The sequence below is a fragment of the Polypterus senegalus genome, chromosome 1, assembly GCF_016835505.1.
Source record: "Polypterus senegalus isolate Bchr_013 chromosome 1, ASM1683550v1, whole genome shotgun sequence".
Taxonomy (NCBI): domain Eukaryota; kingdom Metazoa; phylum Chordata; class Cladistia; order Polypteriformes; family Polypteridae; genus Polypterus; species Polypterus senegalus.
Window position 1 is genome coordinate 17,968,088 of NC_053154.1, and position 19,750 is coordinate 17,987,837.

Genomic DNA, 19,750 nt, shown 5'->3' on the forward strand with positions numbered 1-19,750 from the left:
AACACGAGTTCTTCAGCATACACTGGATTTATTCATGTGAAATGCTTTCTCCACAAGAGTTTCCCACAACAGCTACTCAGTACAGCAATAAAGCAGCACAATAGTAAAGCACCAAGCAAGTTGCATTTTCTTCCTTCTCTCTCTATACCTCCTTCTCTCTGCTTCTGCCTCCAATCCTTCTCCAGCAAGCTTCGCCTTCGCCCTCCCAAATCTGGCTCTCTGAGCAGTGGCAGCGGGCTTCTTTTATCCAGGACCCGGAAGTACTTCCAGTGACCCATTAGCTTGGAACAGAAACAATTTCGGGTGAGGCGGAAGCCCAACAAACTAGGGCTCCACAGTTCCTGCGGCACCCCCTGGCAACACCCATGGAACCCAATAGCGCTGTGCCGAACACCAACTCCCACGGAGCCCTGTGGGAATCCGAGGCACCGCTGCAACCCAGGGGGACTACCATTTAGTGCTTGGAAAGATGATGCCCTGTACAAGTCCTCCCCTCAGTCCTTCCTTTATGAAGTTGTCCCAGCCAGGTAAGGGCCCTGACTATCTGTCACAAGTGTTATTAATTTAAATCTTTACTATAATATCAATGCCAATAATCACAAATAATTTAAATTGTTATTCTTTACTATAGTATCAACACCAATAATCATAAATTCTGAAATTTGTAGTAATCGTGCATCCCTGCATATGCATATAAGTATTCACTTTTTAAGATCTCTGTGATGTTTAAGGTTTTTTAAGGCTCCAAACAGAAGTTAGTAAAAGGTAACGTAATGTAAAATAAATTAAATAAATTAAGTACAGAAGCAAAAGAGAGGAAAACAAAATTCCATTATACAAAGGTCCCAAAAATAGTAACCACTGAAGGCCACCAAAGTCATTTTTTAAATGGAGGTACAAGGATTAAAATTACCAGTAGCAACCCACTGCAAAGACAATAAACCAATGCGAAGTGGAAAAATGAGCTGGACTTGAAATCTTGCAGATAAGTTTCTACTAAGCAATTTATGGAAGATAAATTATAAGTATGGTAAATGGCAGTCTTATTATGGCGTGGGAAACTGTTTCTCAGTTAATGAGGAGATACATTTGGTGAAGACAAGTAGTGCTGTTGTCACTTTTTTTACTTTTTACTGCAGAGCATAACATAGTTAACCAGAACAATGAATTAGGAAGAAAATCAGTGTACCTTCAAGGAACAAAATGAGGGTATCCCATCCAGGTCCGAGAGACAGCAGCGAACCATCCATAACACCTCTAAGTGGGACAGTGTTGTTCCAAGATCCCTTCATAAAAAAAGAAAGAAAAATTAGTTAAAGAAAAAACTTCAGAGATGATTCTCCATTGATTGCCATTTGAGCTTCTCATTCCATTAGTCTGTTTTAAAAGTCAGTAAAGGCAGATGTAATTTCTCCCAAAGGGCAGACAGAGAAAAGTGATAATAAATATTCCAGTACCACTCCAGTGCTCAGACAGTGAGGCAGACACCAAGACTGCTGTAGCACCTTCGTAGGAAGTGAGAGGGTCCCATTGTGCACCCAATGAAGGGGGGTGTTCAGAGTGCAGCAGTGCCTTATAGGTATGAAGGGGAGTAATTAGGTTCTAAAAGGGAAGAGGGTGTAAAAAGTGCCATTGCACCTCCTAACCACAGTCAGTAAAAGGAGATGATAAAGGTGGTATAGTTCATTCAGTAAAAAGTGAAGGGGGCTAACAGTGCTTTACAGTCACCATAGGCAGGTTTTGTCAGAAAAGACCATTTCTGTGGTCGGGCACACAAGGTTCCATAGGAAATAAAGGGTGGTACTCACAGTGCAATATGGCATCAACCTGTAGGTGGAAAAGTGAGGTGCTAAGGCTGCTGTATAATATCTATAGGCATTGAAAAGGGTGTTAGGCGTAAACTATTTAGAAGTGGCAGAGTATAGCAAGCAGCAAACTGATGATTCTCATTTTTTTGCCTAGAAAATTAGCCTTCATTTCTATCTTTGCTAGATTTATCTAACTTGCATGTACTCTACCTGCCAAAAATCTTTAAAGGTTATCCACTAGCCCTTTACCTTCCCACCCATAGGGTTAGGCAAAGCACATACTAGTGTAATGGCCATTCTAACAGAGGGACAGAAGAACTGTGCAGTCAAACACACTTGGCTTTCATATATGCCATTAACAATGCACCAACAGCTAATAAAAAGTGTGCACCCTCATAAGCATTATAGCACTCATAAGAGTGTAGAGCAAGGTAAAATGCCTAATTCTGAATGCAAATCATCAACCTATGCAGTATGTCTTAACAAAATAATTCTCTCAAACCACTGGCTAGGAGGAGTGTTTCCAAAATGAAGTTTTCTATATTAAGTACATTCTTTTAATTGCAGACTTACTCAGAATTGCTGCATATACTATATAAGAAAACAATATGGGTGATGTAACTTAGCCTTCTATCTGTGTGGGAGTTACCGCTGCTGCCTCAAGGATCCAGTATCCTTTGTTCATATTCCAATTCCTGTTTTCTCTCCCCATATGGGGTCTGCAATTTTTTTTCTCTAAGTAGCTCAATTTCCTTCCCATATATCCCATAGATGTGTGTGTTCACCTTGAGCCCTTAGGTGACAGGATAGGCACTGGTCCTCAGCAATGCTAAACCAAAAGAATATTATGTTAATCCTAAATACTACAAAAGGTTTGGGATTAATGCTGTCAGTAACACGTGACAAATGTGTTTATTATGCTTGGTTTTGCTATTCATTTTCATCAGTACTTTGGTTCTTTTATCACTACTTCAGTGATGTAACCAAAATGCATCGCCATTTTGTGTTTGTCGTCACTATTATTGTACATGGTTGGTAAACAATGTAAAGAATGACAGGGATGGACTGGGGGGATTCTGGCCAGGATGAGCTCCATTCCCGTTCTTAGTCTGAGGCTGAGGTGGCATTCCAGCAGGGTTGAACAGAAGACCCTTACTTGGCTGGGAGTTCAGTAGCATGGAAGGAGCAGGAGAGACAGTCCTTCAAGTCTATCACACCCCTGATATGCTAGATAGCACCGCTCCAGGACCAGTACACCTATGCATATGCCTGCAGGGCATACTGGAAACCACAGACCTGTTGGGTGGCCATCTGAGTTTTATAGAGACTGCCAAGGGAAGCGGCAGGGAAGGACTATCCCTACTTTGTGAGGCTTCAGCCAGACTTGGAAGTGATTCCCTGAAGCAATGTCTTGGCCCCAGAAGTACACCGGTGTCTGGGTTTATTAGAAGCCCTCCATCTCACTTTGAGGAGTCAGAGTTGGGAGAGGAATAGGGAAACACTAACCCAGGGAGGACCGGAGGAAGAAAGATTTGTATTGTGTTACTTGTGGAAGTCCAGAGGTATTGTGCTTAATAAAATAAACCTATTTTAACCCGGGACATGTGAGTGGTCTAGTAGTGTCTGGTGTTTGTGCCTGTGCTATACCTCTTACAGGTTACAAAACATAATAACCCTTTGCTGTCTGTGTTCGATACAATTTTTTATTAACCTACAAACAGCACCATGAATTCCCACTTCTTTTAGTTTGATCACTAACCTCTCATGTGGGACCTTATCAAAAGCCTACTGTAAGCCAAGATAAACAATACCATATGCACCACATTTATCGTATTCTTTTGTTGCTTCCACAGAGAATTCCAGCATATTAATGAAACACAAATCGCCCCCTTCTGTTGACAGTTTACTTACAGAATCTTTCATCACAATTATTTCTCGATGTTTTTCTTAATAATTACTGCCATTAATTTACCTGTGATGCACAAAAAGTTTACTGGTCTGTACTTACTTGGACCAGCCTTGCCACCCCTCTCATACAACAGGATAATATTTCCTAGCCTCCAGTCTGTAGGAATTTTCCCAGTTGGTAGAAATTTTTGAAAAGTATGTGCCAAGGGTTTATTCAGTTGCCTCCACAATGTTAAATTAAAGTCTGCAATGTACACTTTAATCACATCTGAATTGCCTGGCTTGTAATTTTAAACTGTGGAGCAGAGGCGTAAATCACGGAAAAATGGGTCTTTGTCCTAAATATTATGGAGGGCACTGTATATGCATTCACCAACTTGTCCTGGTGATTTGTTAGATTTTAGTCTCTTCAATCCAAGCAACCTTTCTCCCTCTGTATTTTCCAATTCACCTCCTTAGTAGTCCCTGTTACTTTTAAGAGGTTATCGGCTTCTTCACACATTTCAGTTCAAAGTTCAAAGCATTTGCCATTTCACTGCCTGTATATTCTTGCTCACCTTTATTGTTCCTAACACTCTTCACCTCCTCCATGACTCTTCTTTACTAGTAAAATACTGAAAGAACCTTATTGGGGCACTCTCTGCATTTTCTGTTAAATTTGTCTCCAACTGTCTTTTAATCTTCCTAACACCCTTTTCCACCATTGCTCTCATGTGCTCTGTGCTGAAGCTCCTTGCCTTATATGTCCTGTACATTTTCTTTCTTTTGTAACGTGTTTTTTAGCTCCTATCCTATCCATCATGGAGTTCTCTTTAATTTCATACTGTTTCTTCTTGTCCTGCATTATATGTAAAGCATTTTTAAATTTGTCCCACATCTCCTGGATGGCTCCACACATAAAGTCCATTCCCAATTTTTCTTTATATTTCCACGTATGCCCAATTTTTGCCCCACTAAACTAAAATGTAACTGTTTTAGCTTATGCAAATGCTGGATCATTAAACCGACAGCTTTTAAGATTAAAATACAAGCAATACATTTTTGACAGTTAAGGTGATAAATAAGCATTAGGTTAGATTCTATTGTTTTTATTCATTTACTAGCCACAGTACCTGTGGAACACAGGTAATATAAAAATTAAAAAATATTTGCTGACACTTGCCCTACATGTACTTCCAGCGCCTTTCCTCTTTGTCTACGTGTACCTGAACGTCTCTTCACCGGCATCATGTCTCTCAAGTACATTCCTGTAAACCCTGCTTCTCTGACTCTGTCATTATTTTCAAGAAGCCTTTCTCACCTCATGTCTGGCTTTATACTTGCCATGTTTAAAAGCAACTCTTAACATGCTTTATATGCACTCCTCCTTATGCGTCTCACAATTGCACTATACTCTTCTTTCACGTTTCCAAAGCCAAACTGACCAATCACACCAAAACCTATCTGACCAATCAGATTGCTCTGAGGGACTGGACACACAGACCTTAGTGTTTTACTACATACAGTAAGTAGATTCAAAGTCCAATCTGAGCAAATAAACAACATTGATTTTACATAACACCTTTTTTAGTGATCATCATGCCACAGTGTTTTAAAAGTATTATTGTTAAAAAAAATATTTTTAAAGTTGGAACACTGACAGGTGAAGTGACTTACTCAGAGTCACACAGTGAAACAGAGGGATGTGCCAATACTGAAATCTTTATTTTATATAGTATTTATCTGTAGTGAATATAATTATTACTAATATTATTGTATATGTGTTTATTTCAGTTTAAGCAAAAGAAGATTAAGAGGTGACATGATCGAAATGTTTAAAATTATGAAGGGAATTAGTCCAGTGAATCGAGACGGTGACTTTAAAATGAGCTCATCAAGAACACGGGGACACAGTTGGAAACTTGTTAAGGGGAAATTTTGCACAAACATTAGGAAGTTTTTCTTTACACAAAGAACGATAGACACTTGGAATAAGCGACCAAGTAGTGTGGTAGACAGTAAGACGTTAGGGACTTTCAGAACTCGACTTGAGGTTTTTTTGGAAGAAATAAGTGGAGAGGACTGGTGAGCTTTGTTGGGTTGAATGGCCTGTTCTCGTCGAGAGTGTTCTAATGGTCTAATGCGGCTGACACCTTTATCTAAGGTGACTTACAAGAGATTAATATATTTCCACCATGTTCTTTACATTTGGAAAACTTGCAGGTGAAGTGGCCCTACTGAATCTCAAACAGTAAATCAGAGCCAGGCAGTGATACTTTAATCTATATTTTATATGGTGCTTTTATAAAGTCAAAGTGAACTTTATTGTCATCTCAACCATATACAAGTATACAGATAGGCAAAATTGCAAAGCTCAGGGTCCACAGTGTAACAACATGAAGTGCAAATAAAAAATTAAAAAATAAATTAAAATTACAAATTTAAATTAAAAATTTTAATTTAAAATTAAAACACAAACAAGACAAGACATTGTGCAAAGACACGATAAAGAAGAGGCAGCAATATCGACGTGTAGTAAACAATATGAACATTGATGCAATGTATGGTATTGTGCAATCTAGATACAGTGGTACCTCGGTATACGTCTGCTTTGGAATAAGTCCAACTTGGTATACGTCCTGTTTGGACACGAAAAATTTTGCTTGGTATACAACCTTTGTTTAGAATACGACTCGCGTGCTAACCTTGTTTACCTCTCTCGAGACAAAGCCACGACTGCCCACGAGCATTAGTGCGCCAGTTGCTAGCATTCAGTGAACAACCCGTGAACTTTCACGTGTGTGATGTAGCAGGTCCACAGCTCCTGTCAAAGTCTAGCTTTAAAATAAATAATCACCGCGCTCGCAGCTTGGTGAGGGGGCGTGGTGGTTATGTGGCTGAAGGTTGTCATGGCGATTAGCGATGTGGCCATTTCTCACTAAAGTGCACTTGTGAGGGACCACCCGCATTCATGATTGTTCCTGGGGCTGCTTATCTTGATAAAAAGAAGCGCGAGTCGGCTAGAAGGGGAGGAAAAAGAAAGAACGGATGGGAGGTTGAGTGAGTGAGAGAGAGAGCGAGCGAGCGAGCGAAGTAGCTGAAGTAGGCAGAGTTAACGTCAGCTGCAAGTAGGGTGACTCCCCTGTTGGGAAGCAGGGGGGCCGCCAGGTAAAAAAGCACCGGGCTTCTTCTTGGTTTTTTGGTTTTTTTTTAAAGAATGCTTCCTGCTCTATTTTAACTTTGTTGTTTTTAAGAAGACTTTTTTCTATTGTTTTTAACCTCGACGTTTCACTTCTGATTTTACGGATTATTTATTGGAACTTTGGAGACTGCACTTTAATTTGAACACCTTGTTTTGTTAACTAGGCTGACCCGCCTTTTAAGTTGACCACTTCTTAAGGCAATTCAATATGTAGATCAATTTGATATTTTATACAAACTCATTAATTTGGTTATATTGCATTTGAGCGGTATTACTTTAATACTCGTAGTTTCTGTTATTTTTGTGATGAAATTTAAACTTTTTTTCTATATCGAGGTCGCCCTTTTGAACCCCCCCTGATATTTACTACACGGTGAGGCATTTGTACTCCATCACTATTAATTATTTCCAGAGACATTATTTTGTCTATTTTTCCAGCGCTTCGCACACAAAAGCAAGGGAACGATGACAGCACCAGAACTCTGCTCACATCGTGTCACTTTGTACCGCAAGCAGCAAGTAGTAGATCTGCGATAAGCGGAATACCGCTACGCTTTCCACTCACGGGACGGAAGGACATTCCCGACCGCTTTTATATAGTAAGAAAGAAGAAGAAGATATCGCACAGTCTGGAGTAGAAAATCATCTTTTACCTGGAATAACGAAACTACAAATCCCATCGTGCATTGCAAAATGGACGGGGCGTGTGTGAAACTCCGCGCCTGCGTAGCACTCACGGGACGGAAGGACAATCCCAACCGCTTTTATATAGAAGGATTGTTTTAATAAAAGCACTTTTTCACCATCCCCTTGCTTTGTTGTTACCGATGAGGTTAGCAGTGAGGCACATTACCGACGGTGTAGGGTTCAAGGGCTCCCCGGCAGCAGATGGGAGCATACAGCAAACCTGCATCTTCACAACGTGATTTTGTGTTTTTTTCATGTAAATTTGAATTAATTGTTGAAAAGTATGAAGGTGGCATGCGTATCCGGGACATGGCTGTTTGCCAAGAACGACGGTATCTACGATTGTGAAAAAAAAGATGTTATTAAAAAGTAAAGTGAGGTAAAATTTTCATTTATTTCATCTAATTGCTTTTGTATTTATGTATTTTAGTATTAAGCAGTGTTTAAATTATTTTATACAACCCCATCAATGTATAATATGCCAATAGGATTTTTTTTTTTCATGGGAACGGATTAATCATTTTGCCATTATTTCTTATGGGAAAAATTTGTTTGGTATACGTCCTGTTTGATATAAGTCAAAGGGTCTGGAACGAATTAAAGATTAATACCGAGGTTTCACTGTATATACATATCATCAATCAATATGTAATATAAAAAATAAATAATAGATATGGATAATAAAGCACAGTGTGAGGTAGTACAGAAATGGCAGCATGACTCAGTGTATGATAATAGTTGTTTAAGACAAATTGTAAGCAATGACAGGTCAGAATGTGTCACAGCAGAATAATAACTAACATTAATTTTATTTTTATTTTTTTCATTTTTTCATTTTCATTTTTATTACTCTTTAATTTAATATTGTTTCTTTGTATCAGTATACTGCTGCTGGATTATGTGAATTTCCCCTTGGGATTAATAAAGTATCTATCTATCTATCTATCAGAAGGATATCAAAGAATGTCAAAGTGAACGCCGTCACAAGTACAGAGGTAAAGCGTAATTGTTCTAAGGATACAGTCAGAGAACTGGCAAGTGAACGCATCCACTCAGTAAATTTAAAACAGCTATTGACTCTTATTACATTTATTTTACATAGAATATTTCTATTGAGTCCACTATCACAATGCACTTTATAGTCAAGGCAATGGAAGAACTGTTTACTGATTTTATTTATTTATCTTTTACAACGGGTGCACCGGATGGAATAAGTGATTAACGATGTGTAATAGAGGTGGGGCATTCATTTTCCATATTGAACACTGACATAAGGTGCTTTTATAATTATACATTACATTTTAACTCACAAAGTCAAACATGAGACTTAAACCAATAGTTTTAGACAACAGTGCAGAGATGTTAAGGGATACTGATGACCTAAATTGCAACACACATAACATCTTGAATGAGAAAAAAACGCTTCTGATCTTTTATCTCCCAGGAATGCAACAAGTCTCTGCTTGTCTTCTCAAAGACAGTATTTTAGTAACATCTGCATTTTCCAGGGAGGTAACCATCCACAAACACATTCATACCAGAAAGTCAATGCCTGGAAATCAGATGTCTTAGGATGTTCAGAGTTTCAGCATAATGTGGGCTCAGTTAGCTCTATTGGATTGCACAAGATTTAATTTATGTTTATGCTGATGGGCTAAATTCCCTAAAAGTTCTGTTTAAGGAGTAGTTTCACAATACATTACACTGATTTTTTTTCATTTTATTAATTTCATTGTAATCATTCCATACAAATAGATCAATTTTTACAAAAAAAAATTGGATGAAAACAAATTAACCCCCACCCCTAAGAAAGAGAGCATGGCCAATGAAGTAAAACGTAAAGCTTGTAAACATACCTAAATTGATGAGTTTACTAGGCCAATAGAGATGAATGGAGAAGAAAAAGAAATGCGGAAAGAGTTGCTTCCTTGGTGCTTTAAGAGCTTATTCTAAAATATTATTGATTAGATCCTGCCAGGTTTTGAAAAAATTCTGTACCGTTCCTCTAACTGAGTATTTGATTTTTTCCAATTTCAAATAGTATAAAACATCGGTTTCCCACTGACTTAAAAGAGGAGAGTTAGGATTCTTCCAGCTTAGCAAAATAAGTCTGTGTGCCAATAGTGTAGTAAAGGCAATCATAGTTTGTTTGTCCTTCTCCACTTTAAACCCCTCTGTGAGCCCACCAAACACAGCTGTTAATGGGTTAGGAGGGATTGTGACACCAAGGCTGTCTGAAAGACACTTAAATATTTTGGTCCAAAATAATGTTAATTTGGTGCAGGCCCAAAACATGTGACCCAGTGAAGCTGGGACTTGATTGCAGCGTTCGCAGGTTGGATCTCACTCTGGAAACATTTTGGACAGTTTTAAGCGAGACAGATGTGCTTGATATATAATTTTGAGTTGAATAATTGTATGCTTTGCACATATGGAGCTCTGCATTGTTATTTTCCACTCCTTTTCTGATATATTAATTGAGAGATCTTTTTCCCAGTGTCCTCTTGGATCTTTGAAAGGGAGGGACTGTAAAATAATTTGAGATATTGCAGAGATGGTGTCTAAGTCCTTGAAATTGAGCAATATTTTTTCCAGCATGGACGAGGGTGCAAGATGAGGAAAATCGGGCAGGTTCTGTTTAACAAAATTCCTAATTTGAAGATAGTAAAAGAAACGTGTAGCTGGAAAGTTAAATTACATTGATTTTGTTTGAAATTCCAATGTTCTTACCTCACAGAGGCAATCACACTATTGTTCAGTTTCATTTGGACCAAACTGGGCAAATACGTCCCTGTAAAAAGTAAATGTTAGATTTTCATTAAGTTAAACCACAACCATGCATAGCAAATAACACAAGAGAAATACAATACAATACAAATACAATATTAATAACTAGTCAAAGTACCCATATATTATTATAATGGGTTAAGATAAGAAAGCAAATATTTATGTATCTTTAAAATGTTAACCCTTTTGTAATTGTGGGCTGAAATGCAAGTGTCTCGTCTGCCATTTACCTGCATGTAGAGCCAGACCCAACTGGCTGAATTATTTTGGATGAGAGAGCTATTTTGGTTTTGTGTTTCGTGCCCCCCACCCTCAATTACAACGGTGTTTTTCCAAAAAACTTTTGAAAGCCTTTAAAGTCTGCATTTTAAGTTTGATCGATCAATAATATGTATGCAAAATTGCATTAACTTTGATACAGCCGTTTTTTGACATCCACTTTGTTTTACAAACACCCTTCCCAATTATTTTTGAAATGTCATGTAAAAAAGATTATAAATTGGTTCAGCTTTATTATACAGGCAATACTTCATTAAGATCAGTTCAGCCATTTTGGAATAAAGTACAGTTTTGGGGCTTCCCCTCCATTAAATTTATTAAATCTTTTAAACACCATACAGCCTGCACTTTAAATTGGACTGATGACAACCTACATGCAAAACATCATGAAAATTGGTTTAGACGTTTTTGTGTGATTTTTTTACAAACAAACAGACAAACAAAGAAACAGATACAATGCAATCTGTGGGTTGAAAGAGGTCCCTTAGTATATGAAATGGATGAATAATTCAAAAGACAGCTAAAGGGTATTACAATTCTTCACGGTCATGGCGAGTGCCCTCTTCTACGTGGTGGTGTGCTGGGGAGGCAGCATAAAGATGAAAGACTCCTCACTCCTGGACAAACTTTGTTAAGAAGGCAGGCTCTATTGTACTGTAGGAGTAAAGTTGGACAGTTTAACATCTGTGGCAGAGCGACGGGCATTAAGCAAACTCCTGTCAATCATGAAGAATCCACTGCATCCACTGAACAGCATCATCTCCAGGCAGAGGAGTAGCTTCAGTGACAGACTTTTGTCACCGTCCTGCTCCACTGACAGACTGAGATCGTTCCTCCCCCACACTATGCGATTCTTCAGTTCCACCCGGGGCAGTAAATACTAACATTACTCAAAGTTATTGTCTGCTTTTACATGCATTTTTATTACTATTTAATTTAATATTATTTTTGTATCAGTATACTGCTGCTGGATTATGTGAATTTCCCCTTGGGATTAATAAAGTATCTATTTATCTATCTTCCAGTTTTATGTCCCAGTGCTGTAAATTCCATGCATCATTCGCCACAGACTGCTAAGCTGTATGTAAAAGGTTTACAGAAACATTTCCTAAACTATACGTGTACAAGGCGGTATATAGTATGCCAGAGATTAGAGCCGGTGAAGACAACTAAGACTAGCATTAAGACAAGAAAATTGCACAACACAGAGTAATCACGCAAATGCCACAGGAGCCTCTTGTTCTTTGCATTTGTTAGTTATTCTCCTTTAACTCGTCTTGTTTCAAATGAAAGCACACACTTCCAAATGATTATCTTAATTTAATTAACTTACACTAAAACATGATATATGACCCACAACCACCAAAATGAATGAGGGCCAAGAAAAACAATGAAATTGAGCAGATGGCAAAACAGAGACTTGCGGTGTCTTATTTGTTGTCATTTTTTTCTCTCCCTGTTTTGACTTACCAAAGTTTCCCAGGCTATTTTCTCGTGTGTCCACACACATCTCCAAAAACGTCACTTGTGTCAGGTCATCAGTCTTTGCCAGGACTTGCTACAGAGTTAAGAACACAAGGAAAAAAAAACAGTAGTAGTTTATTTTTAACCTGCATGCATTCAAAACAAAAAGGATAAAATGTAGAACTTCAATTTTAAAGCAAGAGACAAAGTTGTCACTCTTAAATAAAGCAACCTATATAAAAAACGTTTACAGTATATAGTATATCTAACATATGAACAGAAGATTTGCATTGAAGAGATAAAATAGGATTATTTTGAGTAGATTTTCCTAAGTCAATGTCAAATTATGCACTTTCTAATTGAGGGGTACAGTATGTCAAATTTTCCATCTACAGTTGCTGATCTCATTGCCAGACCATGAAAATTATTCAGATTTAGTGATCTAGTGATCGTGTGCCCACCCCTTTTTGTGGCAGCCAATAGCAGAGTCCGTGCTGAATGAAGGGTTAAGAGGATTGGTGAGTTTATCAGCAATCTCTGCCATTTTTTTCATTCTGTCATGGTGTCTACAATATGAAGCAGCAGACGGACAGTTTGGGAGGTCCAAAGCCCCCGTGCTCCTTATTCCTCATCATCGCATTAAATACACTGTACTTCCAAATGAGCATTCATTGGTTGTCTGCTCTCATGCATGTAAGCACACCACTACAACTAAAGACAAAATCAAACCTGCTGGATTATCCCAGGGAGTTGCAGACTAGCTGGACAGAGTCATTGAGTATGTCACATTGGGCTATGGGCTTTATGAGAGCATGCTGCTAACTGTCTCCGACTCGCTAAGATTATGTAAATGAAGGCCATAGATGAAAATCACTGGGAAAGTTGTATAATGTGATATAGCTTTTAGTGAGCTATTTTTAAACATTTCTTACTTCCATTACACTTACTGCACATTGATGCTGGCTTACTGGAGTGTATAATACATTTGTGAGACCTTCAATGAATACTGTGTGTCATTCTGCTGTCCAGCAAAGAGTGACAATATGTTTTATGTTGGTTAGACATGCAAATAAAGTTTCACTGTACTCTGTACATGTGAAAGTACTACCACTACTATACACTGATGGGCCAAAACATAATGATTAGCTGCCTCATATACTGTTGCTCCTCCTTGTTCCATCAAAACGGCTTCGACCCACCAAAGCATGGACTCTAAAAGACCTCTGAAGATTTCCTGTGGAATCTGATTCCAGGATTTTAGCAGCAGATCCACTAAATCCTGTAGGTTGCAAAATGGAGCCACTGCAGGTAACTCTTGTTGTTCCAACACATCCCACAGATACTCAATTAGATTGAGTTCTGAGGAATTTAGAGGCCAAGGTAACACCTTGAACTCTTCATCAAGTTCTTCAAACTGTTCCTAAACAATTCATGCAGTGCAGCAGGGCGCATTATCCTGCTAAAAGATACCAATTCCATTGGGGATTACCATTGTCATGAAGGAGTGTAGCTGGTCTGCAACAATGTTTAAGTAAGTGGTACATATCAAATTAATGTCACCATGAATGCCTGGATACAGAGTTTCTCAGCATCACACTCCCTCCATTGGCTCGTCTTCTTCTCACAGTGCATCCTGGTGCCATCTTTTCCCCAAATAAATGACACATATGTACCCTGCTGTCCACATGTTGCAAAACAGGATTAACTGGAGCAGACAACCATTTTTTATTATTCCAAACATCTAGTTTGCATTCCTATTGTAGGTGCTTTCAACAATGGGCATGAGCACTCTGACTAAAATGAAGTTACTCAATCCCATATGCTGCAGGGCCTGATGCACTGTGGATCATGACACATTACTCCAACAAACATCATTAAAATGGTCTATGATTTGTGCCACAGTAGCTCTTCTGTTGGTTTGTACCAGATGGGATAGTCTTTGTTAGCCCCTTGCATTGATGAGTCTTCTCCGCCAAACAACTTGCCTGTGGTCTATGTTTTTTTTTTCCTCCTCAGGCAATTGCTGATAGGTACTCACCACGGCTGACCATGAACACCTCCCAAGCTTTGCTGTTTTGGAAACACTCTGACCCAGTTGTCTAGCCACAATGAGTTGGCCCTTGGATCTTTACACCTGCCCATATCTTCTGCACTCAACATGCTGACTATAAGTAATTAATAAGATGTGCTGGATTCTTCTCTCGGCTGCTCACAAACTTCTACAGATCCGCTATAGAAAGCATTCTCTGTCACAGTATGACAGTGTGGTACAGCAGCTGCACAGCACAGGACAGGAAGGACTTGGCACGGGTGGTGAGAACAGCACAGGAGACTGTGGGAAGTCCTCTCCTAGACCTGGACTCTGTATATGTTGGAAGGGTGCAGAAGAGGGCCAAATGTATAGCTGTGGATCTCATCCATCCAGGAAATGGACTGTTTGTACCACTGCCTTTGGGAAAGCAGTACAGAAACATAAAAACACGTACCAGCAGACTGAAAGACAGCTTTTTCCCTAGAGCTGTGAAGTCCATCTGCCCCTGCTGATATACACACATACATCTACCCCTAACCTGCCCCCCCCAGTAGACATGCACACGCACTTTCCTTCATAATCAAACACACACACTCGTATTCCTCCCCTGCAGACCTACACACACAGATCACTGGTCTCTGCAGGCATACTACCTCAGGAAAAGTCTGGACTAGATGATGTTTTATTGCTGCTGTCTTTTATGCTAATTATGTTTATTTTATTATTTATAGTGTATTGTGTATTTAAGTATTTTGCCTTGAAGTCCTACCAACAAAAAAATTCGTTATGTGTATGCATAATGATAATAAAGAATTCTATCTATCTAATGCCAGCTTATCGTCTAACATATCCCTGATCTTAACATGCGCTGTTGTTACAAGGTAGTCAACGTCATTCACTTCATATGGGAGCGGTCATAATGCTTTGGGTCATCAGTTAGTACATTTACAATTCTTCAATAACCCGAATTTATAAAATGCCATGAAAACCCTTATTTCAATTACAGTAAGGAAACAGGGTTATGGGTCTTTGAGAGACCTAATTAACAGGGGTAGATTTCCCCACAAATAATCCAGTCCATGAATAATCCCATAACAGGGTTACAGTTAAGGATTTTGTATTCTGCAAATGTACGATGCACTCTGTCAGCCTGCGCATATGTTTGGTTTGCACATGAGGTCAGCATCCACAAGATAAATTTTCAGAAGCAAATGTTCCACAATCCCATTATTCCGTCTTATACTGTGTGTCATTATTTCAGAAATTAATAAATTCATGTTGATGACCTAAGATCAGCAACACAATCTAGAGAGCAGTAAGGTAACATATTATCAGTAACGTGCATTACATGGTCTGATTACTTTTTAAAGTAATGAGTAACCTAACACAATGCTTATCATACTGAAATAAAAATAACTGCATTATTATTATCCCAGTAGCAATAAGTGTAAGGCAAGAAGCACACATATTGGTTATGGCAGTCCTTTGCTGGGCTCACACAGCAGAAAAGAGTTTGCTGGATGCAATCTGGTACCAGAAACCTATAAATAAACTGTCAGTTTGACTAAATATATTTATAAAACTGTGGTGGGCTGGCACCCTGCCTGGGGTCTGTTTCCTGCCTTGCGCCCTGTGTTGGTTGGGCTTGGCTCCAGCAGACCCCCGTGACCCTATAGTTAGGATATAGCGGGTTGGATAATGGATGGATATTTATAAAACACAAAAAAACTATCACTGACGCCATGCTTATTTTCAAATTCATAGTGGCCGATGTTGACATTTAATTCTTTTTTGCACAGTTTAACGACATTGGAGCATCTTGCCAAAGAATTACTCCAGAAGATTACTTACCATGTAAACTCAGATTATTAAGTAATCAGGTTTCTTCCTTAACCAGGTTATTCACCTTAACCTGATTGTGTGTGTGGATGTAAATTCACTGTGTGCACTTCCTTGGCAGTGCAAGTTTAATCAACATATTGTATATAAGTTGCTTCTTAACATGTAATAATGTATTACTCTCCATTAGGCATATTTATTATTTCAGTTGTGCAACTGTTATAATGAAAGGGTTTCACAAATAGTATAACAGGAAATAATACTGACAATATATAAAACTGTAATGGCGGGTGGGTGTTCACACAGCATTTGCGGTGACAGAGCAAGCTGAATACACGCATAAAGTGTGTGCAATAGAAAGCGATTCATGTGCCGCCTTTCTTTGCACTTTCTGTATATCAAAATGTAATTCAAACGCCTGAAATCAGAATGTGTTGGTCAACAAAAACTTTACCGTGTGGACAGTCATGAAAAAAAATTCAACATCCAGATTTTGATAAATCTTGACATTTTAGCGAGCGGAAGCAGAGAGCGGCGGCGTCTCCCACAGGCACGTAGCCCTTTGAAAGCACACGAGCAAGTTCACCTGAGATAAAGCCGGCAGCTGACCAGTAGAAATAACCGGCAGTGAGAAATTAAAGTCGATCGCTTAGCGGGTGGTGGAAACTTAAAGCGACGGTGATTCAGCTCAACACGGAAAGCGCAGAAGCACCTATAAAAACGGCAAAGATGACTTCAACATTTAATGTAAGTTCTATCTGCTCTCTGCCCATCGAGGGCACGTTTATATGTTGTGTGTCCTGCAGTATGTACAGCTCAGGTTTTCCGGCCGACAGTGCAGATAGCTTCACCTGCCAAAAATGTTTAGTTAATTTAGAGTTGGTCGGGAAAATACGCGAATTGGAGGACCGCGTTAGGAATCTGATAGCGATTAGGCAAACCGAAAATTGGATCGACTCGGTTTGTTTAGACAATTCGGCTACATCTGATTCGCTTCAGTCTCTCCAGGTCCCACTGTAGTCAGTGCGAGGCCGAAATCAGCAGCACCAATTCAGCCACAGGGCGAGTGGGTAACAGTAAGACGGGGGTCTAAGAATCCAAAATTTAGTCCCCCAGCACCCAGGTCACCAATTCGGACCCAGAACAGGTTCTCAGCTCTCCGCAGCGCGCCTGTGGAAACTGAGAATAATAAAGTGCTCATAATTGGCGATTCCATAGTGCGGAATGTTAGAATTCCAAACTATGTTAAACCAGCAGTTAATGTTAAGTGCCTTGCAGGGGCCAAGATTTCTGGCATAAAGGCCGCATTGGACCGTGTTGCCGACGATGAAGTATCTACCTTATTGCTGCATGTCGGCACTAATGATATTTATTTACAGCAATCTGAGGTATTAAAGCGGAACTTCATCTCTATGCACCAAAGCTAAAACAAAATGTCGGAATTTAATTGTATCTGGTCCCTTACCAAGATTGTATAGAGGGGATGTGATTTATAGCAGATTGCATTCCTTTCACTGCTGGCTAGAAACCTGGTGTGCAAATAAAAGCATAGCATTTGTGAACAATTGGGATGATTTTTGGGAAAGGCCTGGATTTTTCAGAAGAGATGGTCTTCATCCTAACTGGAGGGATCTTATGTATTATCCCAAAATATGGCAGCAAAACTGCCTGGTTGACTGATTAGAGCACCATCCAGGCCGCAGTCATGTGATCTTAAATCACAGGCTGTTGTTTATCCCACCTGTTATTTTCCTGAAGCTGTTACCCATAATCCCTGTTGTGGGGCATCCAGTAAATTTAGTCTTGAAACAAACCATAAATTAATTGATAACCAAAAAATAAGGTGTATAATTAGACCAAGGGATAAAACCAGACACTCCACCAGGGGCATCTGTAATAGAAATTTAATTCAAATTAAAACAAAAAATATATCAGCAGTTCAGAAAGAACCATGCAGTTTTAAATGCTGTTTATTGAACATTCGCTCTCTTGGCACTAAAGCTGTTTTGGTAAATGATATTATATTAAGTACAAAATCTGATCTGTGTCTTCTTACTGAAACCTGGCTTAGTAAATGTGACACTGTTCCCTAGCTGAGGCGTCACCAGATGGATACTCGTTCCTTCATAAGTCTAGAGATTCTGGTCGAGGAGGAGGCCTTGGAATAATTCATTGTAACAAAATGCAAATCACTCCTAAAAATTTAGGCAACTTTACATCCTTTGAGGCATTCATTTTAAATATTAAAACAGATTCCAACACAATTATAGTGCTAGTCTACAGACCACCAGGGCCATATTCATTGTTCATGACTGAATTTAGCAACCTTCTGTCTGATTTGGCTATAAATTATGATCACGTAGTTCTGATGGGGGATTTTAATGTACACATTGATGTGGAAACTGACACTTTTAGCAAATGTTTTACTTATTTGTTAAATTCAGTAGGATTTTGTCAGATTGTCAAAGGTCCAACTCATAATCATAACCATACATTAGATTTAATTATAACTTACAAAGTTGAAATTCAAAATTTAAATATTACTCCATTAAATGTAGTTATTTCCGATCACTTCTTAATTACGTTTGATTTAGTTCTGCCCATGCCAGCACTCGCAGATTAAAACAAAGACAGTGCGACATCTAGATTGTAATTCTGCTTCAAAATTTATAGATACCTTGAGTAAGTCGAGTGTAATTGTGGAAAACCATTTAGATCAGTTAACATCAAATGTAAACGTGGAAAACAATTTAGATCAGCTAATATCACATTATAATGTGACCTTGAGAGATGCTCTGGACACAGTGGCTCCCCTAAAACAAAAGTGATCAAAGCACATAGAAACTCTCCCTGGTTTAATGAAAACACTCGAGCTCTTAAATTAGAGTGTCGAAAACTGGAGCAGATGGAGAACAACAAAGCTACATGTCTTTCAAATTGCATGGACAGAGAGTGTTAATAAATATAAAAGGCCCTCTTTAAAGCTCGCTCAGAATACTATTCTACATTAATAGATAGCAATAATAAAAATCCTAGGGTACTTTTTAGAGCAGTGGCTAAATTAACAAATGGGAATTCAGATCAACAGTGCAAAATACCAACAGATATTAGCAGTACAGACTTTATGAACTTCTTCAATGAGAAAATTAAAAATATAAGATCCCAGATCTCAGCATCACAGTACAAACCAAATACTAGCTTAGCAGACCCTGTCTCACATTGCATTCAGCACTTTAATAATTTTAATCCTGTAACTGAGCAGGAAGTCTTAACTTTAATTCTAAAATGAAGCCCACTACTTGTTCCCTAGATCCAGTGCCAACAAAACTAGTAAAAGTGCAATGGATGTTCTTGTAGCACCTATTCTAAACATTATCAATAGTTCATTATTGCATGGCACAGTACCTGATGCACTAAAAGTGTCAGTCATTAAACCTTTACTTAAAAAGTCAGACCTAGACCCACACATACTAAATAACTATAGGCCTATTTCAAATTTACCATTTCTCTCTAAAATACTAGAGAAAGTAGTCGCCAGTCAGCTTCAGTCACACCTTACGCATTACAATTTATTTGAGAAATTCCAGTCTGGCTTTCGACTGGTCATAGTACAGAAACGGCACTAACACGGGTTGTAAATGACATTCTGATATCCTCTGATGAAGGAAATTCCACTGTAATTATGTTGTTGGACTTAAGTGCAGCATTTGACACCATTGACCATTCTATTGTACTGCACAGGCTAGAAAACGATGTTGGGCTTAC

The 19,750-nt window shown here is 38.8% G+C and overlaps 1 protein-coding gene across 3 annotated transcripts in view; it reads right to left on the reverse strand.

Annotated features, from left to right (window-relative positions):
- lrrc56 (leucine rich repeat containing 56) overlaps window positions 1–19,750 on the reverse strand; it is a 130,899-nt gene that overhangs the window by 67,063 nt on the left and 44,086 nt on the right. For 2 of the 3 annotated variants that reach the window (XM_039744395.1, XM_039744405.1), the window contains exons 4-6: window positions 12,121–12,208; window positions 10,315–10,375; window positions 1,190–1,286 (exon numbers count right to left, since the gene is read on the reverse strand). In XM_039744395.1, coding sequence (XP_039600329.1) covers window positions 1,190–1,286; window positions 10,315–10,375; window positions 12,121–12,208 — 246 coding nt within the window. Of the gene's footprint in view, window positions 1–1,189; window positions 1,287–10,314; window positions 10,376–12,120; window positions 12,209–19,750 lie in introns of those variants that run through there. The other variant, XM_039744416.1, reaches the window with a different exon arrangement.